The 25591-nt window shown below is 46.0% G+C and overlaps 1 protein-coding gene across 3 annotated transcripts in view; it reads left to right on the top strand.

Moving 5' to 3' along the window:
- ST6GAL1 (ST6 beta-galactoside alpha-2,6-sialyltransferase 1) overlaps positions 1-10508 on the top strand; it is a 44372-nt gene extending 33864 nt beyond the window's left edge. For all 3 annotated transcript variants that reach the window (XM_084212566.1, XM_084212567.1, XM_084212568.1), the window contains 4 exons: positions 408-505; positions 5218-5319; positions 6449-6623; positions 9075-10508. In XM_084212566.1, coding sequence (XP_084068692.1) covers positions 408-505; positions 5218-5319; positions 6449-6623; positions 9075-9316 — 617 coding nt within the window. In that variant the 3' untranslated portion in view covers positions 9317-10508. The remainder of the gene's footprint in view (positions 1-407; positions 506-5217; positions 5320-6448; positions 6624-9074) is intronic.
- The last annotated feature ends 15083 nt before the right edge of the window (positions 10509-25591 follow it).

The following is a 25591-nucleotide window of genomic DNA, read 5'->3' as shown; positions in this document are numbered from 1 at the left end:
GTGTACATGTTTCTGGAGCTGGTCAGCCTCCAGGCTAGAAGAGAGGATGCTGGCTTGCTGCTACTTCCTAGTGTCTTGGTTTGTAGTCAGCCATGTGGTAAATTAATTGTGTATTGGTCTATGTCCTGCTAAAGTGTTTGGAAGGAGGAAGAGGGAGAGCAAATGCTGGGGTTGTGCTCTCAACCTGGCAGTTGGCTGTAGTTTTAAAGAGTAGATCTTAAAAAGTGTATTGATCATAAAGTTGGAGCCACACCTTCCTCCAAAGAGTCTGACTTGCTACTTTAGATGTTAGGTTGAAAGCCAGGGATTTACCAGACTGTATTAGAAGTGCAGGTGAATAATGTCACTTGTGGTGTCACTCACACCCAGTTGCTGGCTCACAGGTTTTCCCTCTGTTTGCCTTTCAGACAGCCACGACGCCGTCCTGCGGTTCAACGGGGCTCCTGTCAGGGGCTTTCAAGATGATGTGGGGCAGAAGACCACAATTCGTCTTGTGAATTCCCAGGTAGGTCTGAGGAGTGTGCACCCAGCAGGCCAAGCATGGCAGAGCTGTGTAGCTGCCCTGTCTGGGAGCTGGGGAGAACAGGGCTGTCCATCTGATTTCTCCAGTCCCTAGCACATGCCTGTAGGATGGCAATGTCCTTCTTTGGAATGGGGACAGTTGGTAAATCTGAGGTGGCTGCAGTGAAACTGGCATGCACTTGCAAACTTGCAGTAGCCTGCTTGTGATTTACAGCAGGCACAAGGTAATCTGTGTTTTGTGTTTGCTCAAAGGCTCTGTGTAGGCACAAGAAGGCCAGCTCTGTGCTGCTGCTGTGTCTTTGGAGTGAGAGGCAGGAACAGCTCAGCCAGTGCAGGTCAGCAAGGAGAGGTGTGCCACGGGATGAGTTGTGCCTGCCCCAGAGATGGGTATGAAGAGTTGATGTGGTTTGACTAAAAGAACAGTGTTTCTGTACTGTCCAGCAATGCTGCAGACTCTGTAGGTAACACATTAACCAGGGCTGTTGCATGGCTGAAGACACTTGACAAAAGACCCACCTGTAAAGCTGTAGCCTGTGCACAGCCAGGAGAGGGATGGGCTCTGGTGGGTCCAGAACCTCATTGCAGAGCATGGCAAAAAGTGCCTTTAATGCAAGGCCTTGCTCACAGAGTTAAATCTTCCCTGCCTCTCAGAGCTCCATGTGGGTACCAGGGTGTCCCTTTGCTGATTCCCTTTGCCCAGACTCTGCAGGGTTAGAACCATGTGCCACAGTGCATTAGCAGAGTCAGTCTGCCCCTTGTCCAGCATAGAGTGAGACCCTTGCTCTTGAAGCACATCTCAGAGTGTTTGCACCTTTCTGCCACAGACTGTTACCCTTCATGGTTGTCCTTTCTGGGGGGAGGAATCTTCAAGTGTAGACATGCAGACAAAAGAGGAAATTACAGCAGGATGTGCTGGTGAGAGAATGGAGGAGGACTGAACAGGCCAGGAGTCACTTGGTTAAAAGACCTGGTGCAGGACTTCTCACCCCACAAGAGGAGGAGGAGGTTCTAGGCACATGAAGCCTGAGAAACTGAGTGAGGGAGAGATGAGTGGCTGAAGTGTAGCTTTTGTAAGCCTGAAGCAAAAAGGCAGTTTCTTTTCCTTACCCCAAAGCTAAGATTTGTAGGCTTGCAGTTTTCTCACCTGCCTCTGTGTGAGGAGTGCATGGATGCTGCTGTGTAACAAGGTTTGAAGTTTCTCAAAACAGCAGCAGGAGGTTGGCCATCCTCTTTAAAGGCAAGAAGACACAAAGCTAATGTGTAACCAGTTTGCCTCCTTCATTTTGTGTGTCTTTTAAAGATATTCTTGCTTCTTGTGTGAATGCTATTGCTACCTCTTTCAGCTCTTGGGTCACTCTTCACTTGCTGCCATGCTCTTTGCTGTTTCTTGCTGTGTCTCAATCCCCTGCATTAAACCCCCAGTCAGAAGGGTGACAGTTTGTCCTTTCTGAACCAGTCTGGTTTGAGCAAACAGATCTGGCTGCTGACTTCTGTGCCCTGTTTGACATTTTTCTCTTTTTTTTAATCTTTCCTGTCTCTGTGTATTTTTCTGATGTCAGATAGGTGTTATCACTTAAGCAAATTTTCTCTGGAGGATGTGCTCATGGCCAAGCTTACAGTGATATGAAGAGAAAATATGTTCATGACCTATGTGCTGTCAGTGTTATCTGCTCAGGGAGGAGGGTAACTGTGTGCTTGTACAGCTATGATATGACTCTCCATGTGGATTCCCCTACTTTGCACCAAGTGGAGTTACAGCCACGTCATTATAGTGCTTCTGTTCTGCATGCAGGTCAGCCTGCAGTCATGGGTCATGTTCCCTCTGAATGCAGACCCCAGCTTAGGAAACTTGAGTTAACAAGAGAGAACAACATTGCTGCAGTTTTTAGAGGCTGAAGTTGACTCAAAAGGCAGCACTGACCTGGCTGCTGACCAGGGAAAAAGATGCTTTCCATGTGTGTAGTGCAGGAGTCTCTCATCTGGGGTTTCCAAACTGAGCAGCTCTGACTGCAGTCTGTTAACTTCAGAGACCATTGGACTGCAAGCCTGGTTTTCTTATAAGTTTTTATTTGCACTTTGAATGGTTCAGTGCTGTTTTCAGTCTTGGTGACATAATTTAAACCTCCTTGTTAGTGGGGTGGCCTGATCACATTATCCTTTTAGCTTTCTGCAGGAGCTGTGCCTTATCTTGCCTTGCCCAGAGCTCTTACAGACATCAGGTACTGGACAAGCTGTAATTTGTTCTTGTTCTGGGCTGGCTTTTCTTCTGTTATAACTGGGAAAAGGAATGGGTTTGGGGCTTGGCTGCTTTTATTTTGGCTCTTACTGCTGATTAACCTCAGTCCACTGCCAAAGTGAAGGAAATGGGGTCTCCTGAATCTGATCTGTCAAAGCTGGTCTGTATTGAATAATATCCCTTTGGCACAAATGGCCCGTGGCCCTGAGTTTCTTAATAATTATTTTAAGATAATTTTCTGGCCAGTCTCTAGGACAGATGTTTTTAACAGTAGAGTGGAGTATCTTGTACATCTGAGTGCACAGAGAAAGATTAATGGATTGGTACTGACAGGAAGGCAAGAAATTTGGGACCTCCAGATCTGAGGATATGCTTGTAGGCCCACAAGCTTCATAGTCATTCTAAATAAAGAATTTTTTTTAATGTTGCCTCAGTTATTTTCTTAGGCCTTGACTGGTTCATCAGTACTGCTGCTTTTTTAATGGCATGTTTTACTGGAGGCATTGATTTGCCCTGGGAAAGCAGTCACATCTTTCAAAAGCAAGGGCAGAAGTACGTGTGAGGGTGTGCCAATGTTGTGCTGGAGGACACAGCTCCTTTCTGCAGAGCTGACCAAGAGCCACAGTGCCTTGTTCTTCCCAGCCCTTGTTTTCAGTTCTCCTGGGCTGGCTTCTTGCTGTCACAGTGAGCACTCTCTGCTTTGGCTGCCTGTGCTGTCATTGGCACTAACAGTCTGCAGGGAGGAAGAGAAAGGAGATAGCACATCAGTGGAATGGAGGAAGGCTGTGGTGGGAAAGGAGAGCTTGTTTAGATTGCAGGACGTTGACTGCTGGTAGCAGGAAAGAAGGAAATCATTGTGATATGGCCAATAAATGTACTAAGAGGATAGGGACTGTATTAACAAGATGCTGTTACACAGTGAACTGGCTAAAGAAGAAATCACAAAACAAATCGATCACTTGACTGATTAGGATCAAAAATCTGGGCAAGGCAAGTCAGTCATGCAGTAATTTAAATTAATTTTACTACTTAGAAAAAATCAGTCCTTATTAAACAAGAAATGGACACTGAGGGTAAATGGGGAGCCAGATTCCTTCAGCAGAAGGTTAAGTGACTGCTAGCTAGCAGGCAGTGCCCAGAGCCAGCTCCAGTGTGTGGGAGGGCACAGCAAGCAGTGGCTGTGGAGGTGCTCCCCACCTGGTTCTTGTCCCTTTGCTTTTGTGCCTGTCACAGCTCTCCTGGGGTTCGTGTGCCTCTGCCAACACGCATGGCTGTGGAAACAATGACATGAAAATAAAGTGCACGTGCTCCTCTTCATACCCCTGCCCCTGTGCAGTGCTCCATTCCACCTGTGCCCAGCTGCTGTGCCCCTGCTGTCCACAGGCTGCAGGCAGATACTCACACTGCAGCACTGCACACTCCAGCTGTCAGTGACCTAGATATTTTAGCTACTGTAAGGAAATGAAACCAGGCAGTGCATGTGGTCAAGGCCAAGGCCTAATCCCATAGAGTTAACAACAGATGTGAGGAAACTTTTTGCTTTTGGAATAATTCCCATCTAGGCTGGCTGCAGCATCCTTGTACTCTGGGACATGGGGACAGCCATGCAGGCAGCCAGGATGCTCAAGGACTAATTAGATCTGTGGAGAAAATCAGGACAAATGGAAGCTGATTTTTATGATTTATGATTTCAGTGTTTATGAGCTGTGCCTGTACAGGTTATGGCTTTGGGTGGGTGGGGAGGACAGGAGATGAATTGTTTGATTAGGACTGTTTCTGCTGCAAACCTGGGTTACCTTTGGGTGTCCCAAGCAGTGGTGGTTATATCTCTCTGTGTATAGAGAGAACTTGGAAGCTTTCCTTCTCATTGCTGCTCTCAGATTCCAACCTCCCCTGCTTGAGCCATCCCCTCCCTACTCTACAGAGGCAATGAGGGGCTTGGCATGAGGCAGGATTGGCTGGGGACGCTGTAGTCTCTCATCTCTTGCACTGATGGCCTCAGCAGGCTGCCAGGGTTCCTGTTGCTGGGGAGAAACCACCACCTGCAGGCCTTTTTTTGGGTTAAATGAAGGTTCTTGATAGATCCAACAGTGTATTTGCATGAGGCTCTGCCTGGACTGTCCTGGTGACTGCTGGCAGCTGGTTTGTAGTGCTGGCATCCTCCCACAGGCTGGGTCACTCTGCAGCTCCTGTCCTTAGGGTGTTACTGGAATGGATGGATGGGAAACCTTGGGAAGCATTATGGCAGCTTCTCTTGTGACTCTCCACAAAGTCCTTTGCTGGACTGGCTCGGGTGGTGGAAGGTCATTGCTGGGGCTGTGTCCTTGCTGCACACAGTGGGCCATGCTCACTAACCAGCAGGAGGGTGGCTCTGGCCATTTTCAGGTATTTTATTGCTTGGCTGCCTAATAATTCTGATAGTATTCTGCACATCATTGTATCTCTTGTTGTTTTCCAAGCTTGTAACTGTGGAAGAGCAGCAGTTCCTGAGGGAACCATTATATAACACTGGAATCTTAATTGTCTGGGATCCAGCACCATATCATGCAGAAATTCATGAGGTAAGACTGAGTTTTTTGTAAATAAAATCAGATTCACATGCTTTGAAGTGCTTCTGTTAAACCACTTCCTCCTAATGTGCAATCACTCACTCCAAGGCCTTTCTTGTTTGCCTTTTTGTTTTATGGATATATCTGTGTGTACTTCTGTGAGTATCCCATGCATGAGTGCTGCTAAGAAAACACTTGCCTGTTTCTGATCTCTGTCAAGGGCCTCAGGCCAAGGGTAATGGCTCACCACCTTTACTTTCCCATGGGCTGATGGCATGGGGAGGAGGTCACTGCTGGCTGCAGCAGCTGTCTCATTATAGCATGATTTCCTCTCTCTGACAGTTAATCTAAGATTTGCTGATGGCTGATGCTTGGATATTTCAAGCAGCAGTCAGCCATGGGATATACTTGATGCATTATGAATGGATTGGGAAAGCCTCTGGAGGTCTGTGTCAGCTTTCACCTGTGGGTGTGCAATCCTCCTGACAATTCACTTTCGATTTTGAGTACAAAAAATTGTTGTTTGACATGTGATGAGCTCTGGAGGCTCACAGTGAAAGCAGGTAGGAGTGAATGATCCATTCTTCACTTTTATTTTAAATTCTGGCTGTAACTGAGAGGTCTTTGCATTCTTTCTTTGGCCTCCATTTCCTATTTTCTCACTGATATTTATTTCTGTGCCTGGTCCCACGGCTCCAGGAGGCATAAGGGGCTATGGACAGCATATTTAAGAGTCAGTAAAACCAGGATGGGCTATTTATAACATAAGGAAAAAATCTCAAAATTACTTTAGGAAAACGTAAACCATTCCTAGTTTTTACTGAAAGGGGAAATTTAAGGATGCAAATCAGCTCAGCCTGGTTCAGGAGGCTGAGCTGGGAACACTTACCTGCAGAATATGCTGCTTGGTATTGCAATGTGGAGAAGGATCTGGGTCTGGAACATTTAAGGCAGAGCTCTCAATATTCCCCGCTCTGTTTACTGAGTCAGCTCACCACAGTGACCCAAGGGGACAGTGAGTGAGGGTGTGCAGCAGGATCTTCTTCCCCAGCAGCAGCAGGTTCACTCATCCTTGTTTCCTGTTGGTTACAGTAGAGTGGGCCAGAAATAAAGAATCTGACCTCCTGTTTCTGTGTTGCAGTGGTACAGAAAACCAGATTACAACTTTTTTGAAAGCTATAAGGCGTATCGTAGAGCACATCCAGAGCAACCCTTCTATATCCTGAATCCCAAAATGCAGTGGCAACTCTGGGACATTCTGCAGGAGAATTCCCTGGAGCATATTCAGCCTAATCCACCATCATCAGGAATGCTTGGTAAGATAATTGCCCTCTAAACTTCTGGTTCAGTTTGCAGGCAGGAACTCTCCAAGATGCCTTATTTCAAAGACAACTACAAATTTATGCTGCTTATCGGAGTTGTTTTTACAGTGTTTGTCCTGTGCCAAAATTTAAGCTTCCTGTCTTCAGAGCAGCAGCTCAGTTGTATTAAAGTAAGCTGTTTGCAGCTGCCCTCTGAAACAGCAGTCACAAACATGGCCCAGTTCCAGGTGGAAACAGGAGAGCAGGCTGCAACACTGGGATGGTCTCTAGGATTTGTAGCTTCTAGTGCCAGAGCACTTCCCACAGGGGGCAAGAGGAAGGATGTGTCTCCTGCAGGCTCAGAGCAGGTCAGGCAAATAAATCTGATTACTGTAAATGAATTCTAAGGGTGTGCCTGTTTCTTTTCCATATATTATTTATATATAAATATATGTGTGTGTGTGTACATAAAGACTTACTGGGGTCTGTGGAAGGTCAGACTGAGAGTTGCCCTGAAAAGGTCAGTGATGTGCTCTCCTCAGCAAAGGAACTCCTTTCTACATTCTGCTGTTGCAAAAGTTTTCCTGCTTAGTGGAGAGCAGCTCTCATAACCAGCTGAATATAAAGGAGTGAACCTCTGGGGAAGCTGCCATGTATTTGAAATCACAGCATAGATGTAGAGTCTTGTTTGCCATGGGCTGTTCAATGCTGTGCTTCCACCCTTGGTCTGCTCCCACCTCTGTTCATCACTGCTGGGGCAGAGGCACTTTCTGTCTCTGTGTAAACAGAGTTGCCTCATGATTTTGCCAGGCCCAGCACCTATTAAATCATTGCATCATTGCTTGGATATGTGTAGAGCAGCTGTGTAACAGCACAGTCAATGACTTCAGCAGCAGAATTGTTAACTGGAGTTATGGGCTTGAAGACACACACGTCAAACAGCAGTTCCTCCAGGGCTTAGCTTTGGGCCAAGTCCTCTTGCTTTTTGCTTTGTAAAACAAATCACCTTGCCAAATCCAAGGGCATAGATGAGTTCCAGTTTCCACCTCTGTATTCTCTGGAATACAGAGGTGGAAAAAATTTCAATCCTGAGTGTGATTGAAATTTTTCATTTGAAAAGGTGAATGAAGACATGTTTAAGACATGTTGGGTTCTTTTAATGCCTTACAGTTCCTCATGGTCCCTGCTGTCTCAGATACTGCATGTATTTTTTGTGATGTTACACACTGATTCAGTTTCTCTGCTTTATTCTTGCTATTTCTTGTACTTAGAAGAAAAATAGCTGGTAACTACAGCTTCCATCTGGTCTGGCTGTGCCCAGCACTGCCTGGTGTGATGTCCCTGGGTGAGAAGACACAGGAGGGCAGCACTGCTCTGCTCCGGGGAGCCTGAAGAGCAGAGGCTGCTCAGTCTCCCTGAGCATCTCCCAGCACAGGCCCTTCCTTCAGTGTTCCCTGCACCCACGAGAGGCAGCTGGGACAAATGTGAAGGTCTCATCTCTGTTTATCCAGGCAGGTTTGAGATGGGCTGTTCGGATCAGCTAATTGCAGTGCACGCTTGGCAGACACCCAAGTTTCCATGAAGGTCACAGATAATGGTAGCACTCTTCAAAATTGTCCTTTTGGCATGGCTGTCAGTGTAAACAACCTGCTGAAATCACATTGATCAGACACTGGGCAAGGGAGGGCTTCAGAAAAGAGCCCTGTCTGGCCAGAATTGTTCTCTGCCCCTCTGCTCTGAACGTTAATAATGGAAACCCTTCCCCTTTGTCCTGGTTCAGAGCAAATTTGGGAGAGACCCCCCAAGGGGCTCCTCTAGGAAAGCAGATTCAATTGGCCCCTCCTGCCAACTGGTCTGGGAAACAAAACCTCTTTGGAGAAAAGGGGGAAAAACCTGTTTATTAAACAATAAAACTCATTGATGCTCCAAAAGAGATGACAAACTGAGAAAGTCCCGTTCCTGGTTGCAGTTCAGCTCACTCAGTCTCTTATCAGTCCCTCTGGTGCTGGAAATGTCACAGGCCAGGCCTGGCCCAGTGGGCCATAGGTGCTAGCTGCTGCTGCTCTTCTGGGTGTTCAGTCCAGAGCAGGTTTAAAGAGGTGCAAAGAAACGGGAAAAAGAAAAAACCCCCAGCCCAGGGAACTTCTTTGCCTCAGCTAGCTAAACTAACTGAAACAAAGGAGAGCTGTGTCCCGCTGTCTGTCCATCCACAGACACTACAGTCCAGGAACAGGAATGTGGAGGAGTGAGGGCAGTGTCTGAAAACAAACTGCACGCTTCTTCTCTCCTTCACTCTCTGGAGCAAATCCTAAAGGTGTGAAACTTATTATTCCGCATAAACAGAACAAGACAACTGGGGATAAAAGCATCATACAGTCGACCCAGGACGCTCTGGGAGCTGGCTGTCCCTCAGGAGTGTTGAATGCTGCCCTGGTGTGACTGGGGCACCGCTCTCTGTCCCCGCAGGCATTGTGCTCATGATGACGCTGTGTGACCAGGTGGATGTGTACGAGTTCCTCCCTTCCAAGCGGCAGACAGACATCTGCCACTACTACCAGAAGTTCCACGACCACGCCTGCACCATGGGAGCCTACCACCCCCTCCTGTTTGAGAAGAACCTGGTGAAGCACATGAACCAGGGCACGGATGAGGACATCTACACCCATGGCAAAGTCACCCTGCCTGGCTTCCGGAGCGTGCGCTGCTGACAGATTGGTGTTACTGGGTTTAGTTTCCCTTGACTTTCGAAGCACTTTTTAAATCAGGGTTGTCAGATTTGTTAGGTCTAAGCACTGGTGTGTTTTGACAGCTCTTCCATGTAGCAAGGCTTGCTCTTAGGACTTTGTTGACCAGCTCTGAGCTGTGGGGCTCTCTGTGGTACAGCCACCGACCTGCAATAAATGGACTCCCAGTGGAGCCAGGCCCCTGCAGCACGTGGATACCTCTGGCTTCATCTCAGCTGATGGCGGGGTAGGGCAGGCACAGCAGAGGCTTTCTAAGCAGATTGCACAAGTCAGGATCCTACAATGAACATAGTTCAGTTTGCTTCAAGTGACAGCCAAAAACCTGGGCCACTGGGAAACATGAAAAATTGTTTAATGTTTGTTCCCATAGTCAGGGGCTCTCAGATTAGGGATGATTTATGGAAATTATGTCAAGCTGTGTAATGATAAGCGACCCTTCTAATCCAAAATAGTTGATTTTATAAACAGTCTGTGAACTTCCTTCCAAATTGTAAGACTTCCGAAACCACTCAGGTGACATTTTTGGCAAAGAAAGAGGAAAGCAATTCATAATTCAATGAATAATGAATCTTGCAAGACTTTTTAATCTTCTTTTTTTTTTATTATAATTTAAAATAAATTTTAGGAATCATTCACTTTTCCAGTACAGTGCTGGGCTTGGTACAGAAGAACCCTTATTATCAGAAAGGTTTTGGGAAGATGCTCCAAGGCACAAATGGGAGAATGCACTGGAAGTTGGTGCCTCTTTCCAGCTCTCTGCTGCTCTACCTTTGCAATTGTTGAATTACTTGCTGTACTCATTAACACAAACACCACAGAGCTGCTGCTAGATGGGTTCCAGCCCTCTGCAGGCCAACAGAGGGGATCTCTTGACTGCTGTGTGCTTTTCTGCATAGGTGGGGAGCAGGTGTGCCACTTCCATACTTCAGGAGTGGTGGGGAGGAAGAGTGTGCTCTGCTTCTCATGCTGAAACACAGGCAGAGCTGAGAAGGGCAGCTGCTTCTGCTCCAGGGACTCCTGTGGCAGCAAGGTGGAAGGGACAGCTCTGCAATCTCAGGGTGTTGGTGAGAACACCTTCCCTGTCTTCTGTACTGGTGTGTTTCATCAGGTCTGTAAAGAAAGCTTTCTCCTGTTTTGAATAAATCCTGTGAAGTCATTGGCCTGGTTTTGGTGAGTGCTAAATGTCTTGTCCCATGGTCCTGGGGATTTGTAGCAGCCTTGTGCCACTGCAGGCACAGCTGCTCCTCCAGCTCGGGGCTGCCTTTCTGCACATCCATCTCTTGGGATGGAGTGGATCTGTCAGTGTTCACAAACTTCACACAGGTAGAAGGGTCCAGGTCCTTGCTCCACTGCTCAGGAGCACCACATTTCCACTAGGACAGGAGTGCAGTGAAGGCAGCTTGGAAAGCATTCCTTCCACTGCCAGGGGAGGAGGGAGCTTACAGAGGAAAAGCCATGAGGGGTTTTTGGGAGAGCCACAGTAATCCTCTCCTCATCTCCACCCTGGGGTTTTGACAGCCCTGCCTCTCTGTTCCTTGGATCAAGGAGGTATCTGCCACAGCAATTTGCTTCCTTACTGTGTGTTTAGGTGAGATTCAGATAGCTTCTGACTTTTTTCCTAGGCTGTTTCATCTGTTAATTCTCACAACATTATTTTCCCCCAACTCCCCCATTGTGCAGACCAGCCCAGCCACCCTTCCTGGCTCAGGCAGTGTAATGGATGGATGGAAGTACAGTCTGCCTGCTGCTCACCTGGGCTCCCAAACTCACCTGCTCCCCTGCAGGGCTCCTACAGGGAGACAAAATGTCCAACAGCTTCCCCAGATCTCTCAGAACCCTCGGTTACTTAGGGCAATAGTCTTGCACTGAGCATGGAATTTCAAATGCTATGCTAACAGTTTTAGCTACATCCAACATGGGATTCATTTATAGTCTAAACAGAGTTTTGCAGGAATTATGACAGAGCTTAAAATAAGCCAGTGGTAACCTTTTTTTTTCCTTTTTTTCTCTGCCTAGATTGAAATCTAGTCTAAAGTGCAAGTGATGACAAATCTGGTATTTAGAAGATGTAAGTTAGTGGGCAGTAACAGCTAGATTGTAACAAAAGTCTTGTCCTCCTGCAGTCTTCACCAATTCCAGAGTGAACAGCTTTCTGTCCACGTAGAAAGGGGGACAGGAGCAACACTGCCCTTTCCAGTTAGCCACTGAGCCACTAAGGACTGGGAAGGATGCTCTGTAACTACATGGGAAAGCTGGAAAATATTTCCAGCTGGAACCTGCTTTTACTCCTCTTTGGCTGTGCATTTTTAGAGAGCCAGGGGCATGGGTGGGAGGAGATTATCTGGCCAGACCAGAGGCCAGAGGAGGTGAATGCCACTGTCAGCAGTTCATGGCTGGACAAGGAAGTGTTGGGGTGATGCAGAAGGAATGACAGCACGTTACTGGCAGGGGAACACTGGACTTTGTTGTCATTAAAGATTTTTCATTGTCTGGACTGACAAAGCTGCCTGTGGGTTTTTGTGGTTTGCTTTCACTAAAGAAAAGAGGAGAAAAGTCCCAGAAATTCAAACAGTGTGCCCCTGAGTCAACACACCCATCCTAGGTGCCCTAAGAAGAATGGAGTGGGTGAGTGGGAACTGGATCTGACAACAGACAGTAAATCAGCAGTGATGGTTAAAGAGATGCATGGTGGCACTCCCTGAAAAGAAACAGGAGCTGCCCCAGCCTTTGTTTCTGTGCTTTCAGGCAGCTGAAGGTGTGGGCACAGGCACGATGGCTCATCCTCCTCCTCTCTGCGAAGTCTGACGCTCTTGCCCAGAGCTGTGGGTGTCTGATTTCACTTGTGAGTTGTACCAACCTGGCAGGGAAACTGCAGCACTTGCAGCAGGTGATGATACAAGGCACAGAATGGAAGCATCAGGCTTCACTTTGGAGCAGATAATTGGTGTGCACAGCTATCCATACCTTAGTTCCTTTCCCTGAGCATTGATAGTGGAGGTGAAAGTTGGAGTTTGTGGGGTTATCTGGTTCAGCAGGGCATCCCCTGCAGCTCGGAGCTCCCTGGGAAATGCTGGGAGCAAGCCGAGCCCCAGCTGGCTTTGTGCCCTATAGGAATGTGCCCCCTGTGGATGGAGTGACAAAACTATCCTTTGTCCCCTTAAAAAGGAAAGAAGCCCAGAAGTTTCTCTCCTCAGTTAGGTGAAAAGGCATCTCATAGGACCTGGGGGACTTCACCTCAAACTTGATAGCCAATTGGAGAAGAGCCAAAAAGTCCTGCCTAAGCAATTTACTAGAAAAAGTAGAGAAAAGAATGAACTAATGGCTTTTGTGAGGTGTCTTACCAGGAGCAAGAACCTGGTTGGGTTTTCTCTGCAAAGAGTTTGTTATTTCGCCCTTTACTAAACCTTTTTGTTTCCAGCACTGCCACAGAAGCCATCCTGCTGATTTTATGCCTCCAAAGGTAACTGAGCTATCTTAGGTAAGTAATAGACCTCCAAGAGCTTATGAGACATAGCTCGAGGTGGCTACTGTTAGTGTGCCCCACTCCTGAAGGAGCTACAGATCCTTTTTGAAGGCAGAACTTGAAAGGAAGAGGATGTGCTTCTTTCCAGCTTGGTTTTGGAAGTGCAGAGGAAGGTGAAAGCGTGTCTCTCTCTGCTCTAAGCAAACTGCTGCTTCTCTTTTGGACCTGAACTCAGTGAGCTGCTCTGGAAATGGCCTCAGTGCACAGGAGCACTGGAGGGGGATCTGGTGTCTGATGCTCAGATCCTGTCATGCCCAACTTCTGGGCTGTTGTGGCAGTGGTGTGCAAGGCTTCTTTCAGGGCTTTGTTCTGCAAACATAGCACCCTCCCAGTGTCTGCCCTGAGAGGGGAAGGAGCCTTCCAGGGGCACCTCTCCTCTTCCACCCAGCTCCTGTGAAATACTTCCCTCTGTGGGTAGGTGGCTCCTGCTGCTCCTTATCCTCCAGGATGTCACCTCTGCAGGGGTTTGTGTCTCCAAGTTTTGCATCTCTGTCTTCATTTGGTTTCAGTTAGCTTGTAGCTTCATGTGTGATAAAGGGAGCAGTTAATTTAAATTGCATCTTTTGACAGTCAGGTGGATGTGAAGCTTAGTGCTCTACCACTAACTTGTGTTCAGTGTGCGATGAAGAAGACTGATTTAGGGAGAAAAATTTAGGGAGAAAAATTAAGCAGTGAGTATTTGAAAAAAATAAAAAACTCCTCAGTTCAAGATATGTTTTAGGAAGAGACATAGATGTTTGCAAAAGCAGAATGGAAGATCAGCAGGGAAAATCAGGCATGAGAGATAGTTTGAAAAAGTGTTTGTTTAGTGCAGTTTGTTCCAAATAAGTCTCTTAAAGCCAGAGAAGGGCAGGAGCAGAGGAAGCGGACTGAAAGTGGTTTGGCGTGAGTGACTTCTGGCAGAAGTTGGATCTCTTGGAGCAGAAACAGACACTTCCCAAACCCCAGTCAGCTTGGCTTGCTGTTTCCATCCAGGTCTGAGTGTGCTGCTGGGTTTGGATGTCAGTGTGCATGGAAAGCTGTGCCTATGGGAACAAAACCAACTTGGAATGCCTTTATTTCCATTCCTGCAAATACCCTGCAGTGTTTTTCCTGCCTGGCCCTGGCATCCTTTACAAAAACAACAGCGAGGTGCTTCCATGGCCAACACTGGTTCTAACCTGTGACAAACACAAGGGTCCTTGTAACAAGGGGATTAAATCTGCCAAACCTTTGCTAATCCTGCTCCAGGACAGCTCTGCTGGATGTTATCTCCTGTTCCAGCCCCTAGCAGTTCACACAGAGCCCTCCATGGGTGCTTACCTTGTACCACTCTGGTGATGCTGAGATATTGTATTTGCTGGGAATGTCCTGATGAAGGCAGGAATGGTGCATCTGACTGCATGTTCTCAGAAGGCTAATCTATTACTTTATTATACTTTATTATATTAAAGAATACTAAACTATACTAAAGAATACAGCAAGGATACTAACAGAATGCTAAAAAGATAATAATGAAAACTCCTGACTCTCTCCAGAGCCCTGACACAGCTTGGCCCTAACTGGCCAAAGAGTGAAAACAACTCCCAGCAGAATGCAATGGAACAATCACCTGTGGGTGAACAATCTCCAAACACATTCCACATGAGCACAGCACAGGAGAAGCAAATGAGATAAGAATTGTTTTCCTTTTCTCTTTCCTTTTCTCAGCTTCCCAGGAGAAGAATCCTGGGTGAAGGGATTTTTCCAGAGAATGTGAATGCCACACTGAAATGCCCTGGGTCATTTCAGGTCTATAAATGTGACTTGTCAAAATGGGGAATAGCTGAGTCTTTCTCTGGACAAATGAAATGCAGGTGGAATTATGGTGGGAGTGATTCCAGCATTAGTAGCACTCATTTCATTTCCCAAAAGAAAATAAAAATAACTAACATGTGTGAAAGTAGGCTGTATTTCATTAAAAGCCAGTTTCAGGTATATCCAGCAGCATAAAAATAGGAAAACAGAATTGCAGGTTCAGTGTGTAGTTTATATATTACAAAATCACTGTTATTTATGTGCCTGAAGTATTATATAAACACTAATTTTAACAAGTATATGGAGGGGGAACTTCCTTAGTTTTTTCCTGCTCAGCTGAGTGTTCCACACCCATTCAGAAAAGCCAAGTGGCTGCATTACCAAATAAAATACTCCCAAAAAAATGGAAGCTGATCTTTAACTGGGATAAGGCACTGAAGTGTTTTCCCATCAAGGAAGCTATAAATCATTCTCATTAATTGAGAATCTGTCTTCCCTCTCAGCTGCCTGTTTTATCTATGGGTATCTCACAGACATTATCCTACGTGATTCTTTCTGGGTTTACCAAAGATGCATTAAAGGCACACATTAAGGAAGTATGTGGGAGGGGGCATTTGCCCTGAAATTTAGGGAAAAGGCCAAGCAAATGGTTAAGGCTGGACCTCCAGTGCCTGGGACAAAGTGCAGAGCAGCTTCTTGCTAGGGGAACAGAGTTTTATAGGGAATTTGGAAGATGCTGTCTTGTCCCAGGTGCCAGTTTAAGGCTGTTTGTACAGGATGTGTGAACCAGGACTGAAGCCAAAGAATTTAAGGGAAACAACAAAAAGAATTGTTTTGTTAGCACTGAAATGCTCAAAGCAGTTTTGACAAGAAGCAACTTAATCTTGTTGAACTGTCATGGCAGATAATTTGAGTCTGGCCAGGCTAATTGTGACCCATAGGTGAAATAAACTCTTTTCTTATTTTTAATAAGAGTTATGATTTGCATAAATAAGATATGCAATTTCTTATTTGTTTACATTTATTTTCCAATACCTATCACCTATGTTAGACAGTGAGCTGCTACTCTAAACCAATCTCAAAGTGCCAACATCAGCCCTGAAGATGGAGGTAGAAAAGAAAAAGAAGAAAGGCTGGACACACCCAAGTCTCTCCATCTTGTCCCCATAACCTTTACACAAAAAATCCCAAAACCTACATTTACACCCTGTGATAAATTTATTTTTACACTGTTCAAGTTGCTGCAGCTTTTAAATCTTCATGCCAAGCTGGCAATTTGCTTCACGGTCCATAATTGAACCCACAGGTGTTCTGGGCTGTGTGCCAGGGTCCCTGAGCCCCCTGGCAGGGTCTGGCAACTCCAGACTCCCAAAGGGATGTCCTGAGTTCCGACAGACTTGTCACTGCTGGGACACTGGGGTGAGGTGAGGGGCTCTGGGCAGACCTGCCCTGCAGCAGTGCCAACCTCTGTGTTTCTCACTAGCATGGAACTCAGAAACTTTCCCTGGGTGCCAGGGCAATGGAACCATCTCCTCCCTGGCTGTGTCCTCCCAGGAAGGAAGGATCTGTGTCCTTCCTTGGAGGACACAGATCTGCAGATCTCAGCTCTTGACAAGTGTAATGCAAGAGAAGGCAGAATAAGTGAGTGTCTGTGGGTCTGGGGGGACACCTGGCCTTGGTGAGGCTGTGCTGCTCCAGGCTTCATGGTGAGAGTTTCATCAGCTCTGCATGCCCATCCCTGGCCTCCTGATGCCTTCCTGCCCCTAGACACCCAAACCTGTGCCCTGAAGGAATTCTGATTTACCCCAGTTTAACTTTACACTTTTAGTTAATGAAGAAATATAATGATGGGGCTATAATGCAGCATTGTCAAACGTGACAGAGAATGGAAAAAACAGCAAATGAGTAGCCCTGGTGGTATTTGTGAACAAGGAAGTGGTGTGTCAAGAAATCAGCTATTTTTACCACTGTTTGCCATAAAATGAACAGTACAGGAAATAGTTTTAAGCTTGGTTAATTTTCAGTTCTCTTGAATAACTATGAATATTAAAACAAAGCTTGTGCTGCCCCCTGCTCCTCCCCTTTCTGTCCAGCCCTGTCACCCCAGGCGTGGCAATGGCCACGCTGGCACCCAGATTCCTGCTCCATGGAGGAGCTGTGTCCCCCCACTGCACCCTCCCCTGCCCCAGAAAGTCTCCAAGGGCTGGAAAGGGGCAGTGGTGGCTGTGGGTTTCTCCTTTATGAAACCTCTGTGCTTCTCCTTTCTGCAAGCCTCGTGTACCTGCGGTCTGATCCCATCCCTGTTCTCTGTCCCTGCCTTCCTGGGAGCAGATGGTTTCTGTCGAGCTGTGCTTGATTTATTTCCACAGCCTCAGCATGACATGGGTGCTTTTATTCCCTACTCTGCCAGTGTAAGCAGTAAAGCATCTTTGGAAAAGCTGATACACAGATTAAAAGCAGCTGAGCTATCCCATCACCTGAAGTCACGCTTTGTTTTTCTGCAAAGTGAGATTTGTCAGCAGGCTTCAATTCCCTCTGTGCCCAGCTGTCACCCTGTGTGGGGGGAGGGATTCTTACAGGGGAACTGCTTAGAGAAAAAACAATAAACAGGAAAGTTCAGCCTTGTGCTTTGCTGCAGCTGAGGGTGTGATGCAGCGAGAAGCTCGTTGAGGGTGAGGAGAGGGATGCAGCCCTAAAGGAGTTTTACAGTACTGAGTGTGTGGGAGCTGAGCACCACGCTGCTTTCAGCACAAGGACACTCCAAGGGCAGAGTTTTTGCAGCCCTGGCACAAATGGAGGTGCATACAGCTGGTTTTGTGCCAAGAGTTTTGTTACAAAATCCCTGGACTGCAAAGCTTAGCTTAATCCCTCCAAACTCCCCAAAGCCCTTGGGAACACCTGGGTATCTTGGTTGAGGTTTTCTTCTTTGATGGAGTTGCACTTCAAAGCTCTTCCGTGGATCAGCAAATGCCAGAAACACTTCACATTTTCCTTTCAAGGGGGAATGAGCCTCCAGTGACTGCTCAGTGCGAGCCTGAGAATTGCAGTGCTTAGGAAAACACGCAGAGTTGGTGACATCTCTCTGACCTGGTCACGTTAAAAATTTGCTGTTTGTTTGCTAATGTACCTTTTGCTTTGATTCATTAAGATAGTGATCTGGCAGAACCGAGTGCAGTGTTTCCAAGAACACAGCTCTTAAAAACAGCTCTTCCTTTCAAGTCAGAAGGTGATTATTCTACCAAGAGCAGCACTTGACACTCGTTCATGGCCAAACAATAACAAAACTCACTAATCACCAGGGAAAGTAACCAGGAAAAGGCATGTTGGGTGAGAATGGGAAATAGCTGTGCAATCAATTTCAGGAAATTCTATTTAATAAACAAAACAAAAGCCCCAAACCGACCTTACCAGCAGCAGAAGGTAAATATGGCAAAGTACTTGACAGGCACCTTCCCACTTGGCAGTCACGAGTGGCCTGAGCCAACGGGATTTTGCTGCATTATAAATATTATCAATATTTTAAGCTCCTTTACTGAACCAACTCACGGGCACACGTAAGAAATCCTGCAATGCCCCAGCAACTTTGCATTGCAAATGTGAACAGGTCCTTGCCTGGTGCAGAACTGGAGCAGCTCCCCTGTGATTTTTGTACCAGGAGCCTGCAGGGCTGGGCTCCTTCCCCCTTATCATCTGCAAAACTCAGTGGGATTTGAGCTCCTTGTGCATTGCTGGGACCCTGCTGCCTTCCCATGAGGTGTGTGTGTACAAAACTGCAGAGTGAAGCTCAAAACTGCAGAGAGAAGCTCAAAACTGCAGAGAGAAGCAGAGGTCTCTGAGCAAGAATGGCAGAGAGGGGCATTCCTGGCTTTTCCAGTATTGGAAAAAATACTGGAAGATTAATAACCAAAAATGTTATGGTTTGATAGAGCAACATCAACCCATAACATTTTTGTTATTAATTATATATTAATTATATATTAATTATATATTATTCAAAATATATGAAAATCCATTTTTTTTAATGTGTGTTGTGAGATGTGATTAGAAATAAAGTAGGTTTTACTTTAGGAATAAAGGACAGAACTTTATTAACTTCTAATATGAAAAAAGAAATATACAGAACTTAGAATGGAAATTTTTTAAATTTTTTTCTAAATTTTTACTATTACACGAAATAGAATTTTAGATTTTTTATTTAGTTATTACTTTTTAGATAACTGACTTTTAGTTTATTGAGAAGAGAGGAGGTTTCTTTGTATTATAGTTTTTTTTTTAGGAAATACAATTGAAATTTTTTGTGGTTTTATGTTATATGAGGTACTGTTTGGAGAACATTTGTTACTGGGATTTTTTTTTTATGTATAGTGTTGTTATTATTGTGCATGGATTAGGTTGTTTTTAGGTTTTTTTCTTTTAAGGATGTTTTCTTTAGTTTTTAAAAAGTAACAGTTTTTTATTTTCAGGACACTAGTTTTTTTAATTTATTTTTTGGGCCTGAGAGGTTTTGAGAACAGAGATTTTTTTTTTTTTACTGAAGACTGGATACTATTTTTTTTTATTTGTTTTTGTTTATGCACTTTTTTGTATAACAGTACTGTATTTTTTGGTTTTAAGTTATTATTTTTTAAATGCAGTTCTTGTGTTACAGGAAAAATGGTTTTGTTTATGTTTATATAAGAAAAGTTTAGCTAAGGGCTATTTTATAATTTTTTTTTATATTTAGGATTTTTTTTAACCCAACAGTTTTGAGGATGGGGCACAGGTTGGAATTTGGGAAGTGGAGACATTTGCACCTGCTTCAAAATGTGAGCAGGTGAAACCAGCAGGGATCTTCACACTTCAGCTGAAGGCTGTGTGTAAATGAAAATGAGTTTCTTTCATTCAACTGTTTAATGAACTTTGCCTGCCTGAATTGAGTTCCCAAGGTCTGTGCTTCCAGTACATGCAGGCTGTTGGGTTGGTCAGTGCCTTCACTGCCACTCTTTGGCTGCTTTCTTCTGTAGTATTTGAGGTTGGGAAAGCCACTAGTGTGGTCTAAACCCAGCTTTGTAATGTCTGCTGCCACAGCTATTCCTCAGTTTCTCTCTCAAGAACGGTGATTTGATTCTTTTAGGTATCTGTCTGGAAGAAAAGAACTCAGGAAAAACAAAAGGCTTGAATATATCAAATGAGATAAAATCACAACCTCCTCCTCCAGCTGCAGTAGACACTTCCCTCAGTAAAGTACAGACAAATTAAAACAGCCTTTGGTACAAGTTATAAAAACTTGCACAATTGCAACTGTCTCATGACAAAGCTAAGGAATTGAGTATCTAAAATTGAATTGTTTGATGAAAAAATGCCAGGAGCCTTGTAGTTTTCTCACATGAAACAATTTATTGTCACCTCAGAACAGCACTTTCCGTGTTTGGGGGGTTTCCTATCCCCAGTTCATTAGTTTCTGTTCAAACCCTGAAGTGCTCCTGTCCCTGAATTCCTTGAGGTGAGTGGAGCCAGCCCAGGGGTGGGACTGACAGCACAGCTGGGTGAGCTGGGCCATGGATGGCGGGGAGAAGCCACACGTGATGGATTCTTCTGGATTCTTCCATCTTCTCCTGGGGGCTTGCAGAGGAGGGGGGAGCAGCTGGGAATGTGCAGGGACAGGGCAGCTGCTGGGGCAGCAGGGACAGTGGCTCCAGCTGCCAGCAGGCTCTCGGTGTTCCAGATTGCAAGGCAAGAGGTATTCTATTGCCATCTCTATGGCAGTTGTCATTTGTCAAGTGAGCAATGCTCCTTATCTCTCTCTCTGAGTGATCACAATCACTCCTCCCTCTGGAGGGACATCTGCTGATAACAAGCTAATAAATGCCACTGCATGGCTGATAAGAACTACAGCCTCCCATTGGGAGATGCGAGCCCAGAGGGAGGAGCCAAGCATTCCTACCTGGATATAATCTGGAGATTCTGGAACACCTGCACGGCTTCTGCACTGGATTTCCCAGAGGAACAGCAGCTGCCTCTTCCACTGGATCTTCAGAGGATTCTGCACCCTTCTCCAGGATCCCTGCTCCAACAGAACCACACCTGACACTGCAGGAGGGCTGCAGCCACAATTCCAATTGGATTGCTACCAGCACCCTGACCCACAGGGTCAGGTTGTGTTCTGTCTCTGTCAGTGTTATTTTAGTTTACTGCATTGTTTATTTTATCCTTTTATTTTCTTCCCCATTAAAGACCTGTTATTCCTGCTCCCATATTTTTGCCTGAGAGCCCCTTAATTTAAAATTCACAGCAATTTGGAGGGGTGGGGAGGGTTTGCATTCTCCATTTCAGGGGAGGCTCCTGCCTTCCTTAGCAGACACTTGTCTTTCCAAGCCAAGACATCAGGGCAGGAGAGCTCCCTCCTCCATGGGAGATTCTCTGTTGTACAGGGTCAGGACATTCATGTCTCTGTTTTCAGTAAATTGGGAAAAAAATTCTACCCTTCTATCTCAACCATTTGAGTATGTGGATGTGGCTTTTCCCCTCTTGCACCTTTTCTAATTATAATTTTCTGACATACTTGTGGAAGCCAGAGTTATTAATATTTATCCTCCCAGGACCAAATTCCTCTGCTGAGCTCTGAGTCACCCTTCCAATTACAAATTAATTTATCCACTATTGCTCTTTGCTGGGAGGAGCAGCAATGAGCAGTGCAGCAGTCTTGGACTGAAATTTGCTGAAGGGAAGCAGGGCCATGTCTGAGGTGTCTCTGGGGCTCAGCTTCCTGAGAGGTGCATGGAAACAGGCTGAATGTTTGGGAAGGCAGTAGGGGACTGTGATGGCTGATTTACCCCAAGGAGTTTTACAGTGTGGGAACAGCCCCCAGTGCAGGGGAGCTCCCCAGGGCTTCTCCCCCTCACCTGCCCTCCCTGGCTCTTGGGGCACCAGAATTTAAATCAGCCTTGCCTTTCTCCCTGCTGCACAGCTCAGGACAGGATGGGGATTGCTGAAGGCATCTCAGTGCTCCAATTTGCAGACCAACAGCAACTTGGAAAAGAAGGGTTTGTTGAACTGGGTAGCTTAAGATCACTCTTCCCTGGTTTGGGAAAAAACAAATTAGATATTTGGCTGTTTGTCCTTCAAAACAGAAAAAGCTGTTTAAAGGATTCCTAAAGGATAATAGGTGGTAGGAAATGACAAAAAATGCTTTTAGCTGTTTCAACCACAGTGAAATCAACAGTAGCTGTAGCCCAGCCTTTGGACTGACCGGTGAGAATCCCTGTTGGAATAGAGGCGAGTCACAGCCAGTTGTTCTGGGGAAGCCTGCAGGGAAATTTCTGCCTGAAATGTGGGAAATGGCGTTTGCTTTGGGATATCTGCCAAGACAGAGAACTGTCCTGCTCAGTAAGTCAATGTCTGCTGGAGGGCATCAGCATGAGAACCTGCTGTGCATGTGGTGATCAGTGAAAAGGCAAAAGCTAAAATCCCCTTGGGGTCACCTGAACTGCATGCAGGACATCCCCTTGCATGGCTGCACATCACCCAAGGGCAGAACCCACCCCTGGCCTGGGGAGCTGCTTATTAAAACCAGCTCTCTGGCAGGCTGCAGTGTCTGCCAGTGATTCTGTAAATAAACCTCTGCCCTGACAGATGGGGCAGGTCAGAGCCCCAGGCTGAGGGTTTTGGGTTCCTGCCTTGGGGTGCACCCACTCCAGAGCAGCACAGCCTGGCCAAGCACATCCATTTCTGTAACCCTGTCACTTGCTCACTTCCAGCAGGTCTAGATGGATTTCCTCTGTCCCCCTTGTCTTAATTATTTTATTCTTCTCTGAAAGCAAATTCAGAGAAGTGCACCTAAAGCAAGCATGCCCTCTCTTTTCTCAGAAACACAGATCCCTGTTTGTTAGACATGCCTGTGACCTCCCAGGTTCATTGAGCAGCTTTCCAATGCAGCGTGGGGTGAGCCTCTCCTCTGGTTTGGGGTCAGATGGAAAATTCAGGAGGGGGAGGCATTTCCTGCTGAGTGGGCCTTGGAAATGTGCATGATGAGCATGGGGCAGCTGTGTGAAACAAGTGCCCCTCTCCAGGAGCAGGGAATTGTTGATGTCACTGAGTTGGATCCTGACAGATCAGATCAGACCAAATCAGGAGCCTGGTTCCATCAGCAGTTTCAGACTCAGCTGAAGATGTTTTAGCACAGGAAAGCCTGTCTGATTAATCTCATTCTCATTGATTTACCACTGTGTCATTGTCTGGTTTTTAATGCAAAGTGGTGGGGGTTTTTAGGCAAATTATATTAAAAACCTCAACATGTAGAATTAAGATTGAATGAAGCTCTTTCTGTTCCTAACCAATCTTCCTTTATGCCATGAATATATTTTTATCCTATCATCATCATTTTGGATTGAAGGGAACCTTTTTGTTATTTACCATATTTATAAGTTGTTGGAACCCTGGTTACTGAGAATTTCAGACTTTCTGTGCTGCCAGGCACTGAATCCCAGGAGAACACTGCATTGACCTGAGGGCATGGAGAAGGCTTCCAAAATGGAATGATAGAACTGGGGTTGTGGGTGTGGAGTTTGAATAGAAGTGTGTAACATCACAGGGTGGAAAACTTAGAATTTAAGGTATAACAATATAGTAATATATGTAAAGCAAGATGGAGGTTTTAGGACACAGGCTGCTCCTTCTTCTTTCCTTGTGGAGTCATCTTGTTTTTTCTTTTGTTTTCCTCTCCCTTATTTGTATCTCAGCTGTAAGATCTGGTTTCATCTTTCAGGATGAAAACCATGACTGATGCTGGGGCTTAGAGGTGGAAAACCCTGCTGTGAGTGGAGGGTGCCCACTGCATCCCAGGGGTCCCCTGCTCCTTGGCACCTGGTCCTGTCCCCAGCTGAGCTGGGCACGGGGTGATGGTGATGGAGGTGCCCTGGCAGGGTCTGCTGGGGGAGCTGGCCCTGCTGGGGGAGCTGGCCCTGCTGGGGAAGGGGCTCTCCATGGAGCACAGCAGTCACCCTCAGGCTCCCATGCAAAGAGTTTTTGGTATTTCTGCAAGATACTTGAGATCTCAGTGTTTTTCAGGCTAATTTTAAACTTGTAAGATGTTTCTCATGGGCTGTTTATAGACTGGTTGGCTGTTCAAAGGCCCAGAGGGACTTTTTCTGTAGAGCAAGCCTGAGAACTTCACTCAGGGAGACCAGCCAGGAACCCAAGTTTTTCATGTATTATCCTCAGAGGCACAGCTCACTGAAGAGGGTGAATCCTGCAGATTCTCAGCTTGGACTGACCACGCTGATGCTGAGGGAACTGCTCAAAAGACCTCAGATATGTATGAATGTGTGTGGGGCTGGGGTCAAAGACACTCCAGTACCCCAAAATCTGCACCTTTTGAAAACCAGGCTGCTGAAGATCTCCAGCTGCTGTGCTCCTAAAAAGATGGAGAAGACCACAGACATCCTCACCAAGGACAGCTTGTTTTGGAGAGGGCAGTTTCACACCTGACTGGCTCAGTGTGCAGGAGTTTCCTGCCTGGTTTCTGCTGTGCTGAAAAACTTGCAGCCTGACTGGATTCATTGCTTTAAGGGGAGAGCTAAATCCCTCTTCTGCTCAGTAGTGCACATGGAGAGGTTTCTTCCTGAAAGCAAACCCCTCTGCAGTGAGGATTAAGCATCCATGTGCAGGAATAAAGACAAAGAAACAAAAAGTCCTCTCTGAGGTTGTTATAGAAGGCACTGTGCAATAATACCTCAAATTCTTGTCTGTATTTGGGTTATGTAGATGGACAAGATAGGATCTTTTCCTGTGTTTCCTCAAATTCCAATTTGATGGGAATGAATTGTTAAACTCAGGCAGTTCAACAAAACAAAGGCAGGTATTTGGTCATCTAATGCTTGTATAAATATTTCCAGTTCTTGTGATGAAACAGGGTTGTGAGCACTTTGACTTTAATCATCTTCCTTTATTTTCCATCTTCCTTTAAATAGATGCTGAAATTCCTTCTCCATTGTTCATCAGTTTTGGGCCGTGTAACTGTGTCAGTTGCTGATTGGGAGCCAGCGGAGCAGGAGCCTCTCTGTTCATTCCTCCCAGGTCCCCTTTCAAAGAATGTTTTTCTTCTTGTGTCTTGGTTTGGAAAGACAGGTGCCTGCTAAAGGAGACAGGAGCCTCCCCTGAAATGGACAATGCAAACCCTCCCCACCCCTCCCAATTGCTGTGAATTTTAAATTAAGGGGGTCTCAGGCAAAAAATATGGGAGCAGGAAATAACAGTTCTTTAATAGGGAAAGAAAAAAAATAAAATTATAAAATAAAACAATGCAATACACCAGAACAACACTGACAGAGTCAGAACTCAACCTGACACCCTGTGGGTCAGGGTGTTGGCAGCAGTCCAGTTGGAAAAGGGGCTGCAGTCCTCCTGGAGTGTCAGGGGTGGTTCTGTTGGAGCAGGGGGGTCCTGTAGGAAAGGGGTGAATTCTTCCTCCACAGATCCGTGGAAGTAGAAGCAGCTGCTGTTCCTCTGGGCAGTCCAGTGGAGAAGAGCCGTGCTGGTGTGTCAGAATCTCCAGATTATATCTGGGTAGGAATGCTTGGCTCCTCCCTCTGGGCGGAGCATCTCACAGTGGGATGTTACAGTTCTTATCAGTCATGGGGTGACATTCAATAGCCCCTTATCAGCAGATGTCCCCTGTTGATTATGATCACTCAGGAAGAGAGATAAGGAGCATTGCCCACTTGACACCAGACAACTGCCATACAGATGGCAATAGAATACATCTTGCCTTGCAATCTGGAACATCTTGGATCACAGCAACTTCTGCTGAACTGTTTGTGGCTGGCACTTGGTGCATTTTTACTACATTTAGATCATAAGGGTGACACTTGCATGAACCCTCATCACTGGAGCTTCTTTGAGCATCTTTGCCTTGAAAAAGCACTCCAGGCTTTTAGATCTCATCCATGGCAGGTTCTGTGCAA

The sequence above is a fragment of the Fringilla coelebs genome, assembly GCF_963513975.1.
Source record: "Fringilla coelebs genome assembly, chromosome: 10".
Classification (NCBI taxonomy): Eukaryota; Metazoa; Chordata; class Aves; order Passeriformes; family Fringillidae; genus Fringilla; species Fringilla coelebs.
The sequence above is the reverse complement of the archived record's forward strand: the minus strand, read 5'-3'. Positions and strand labels throughout refer to the sequence as shown.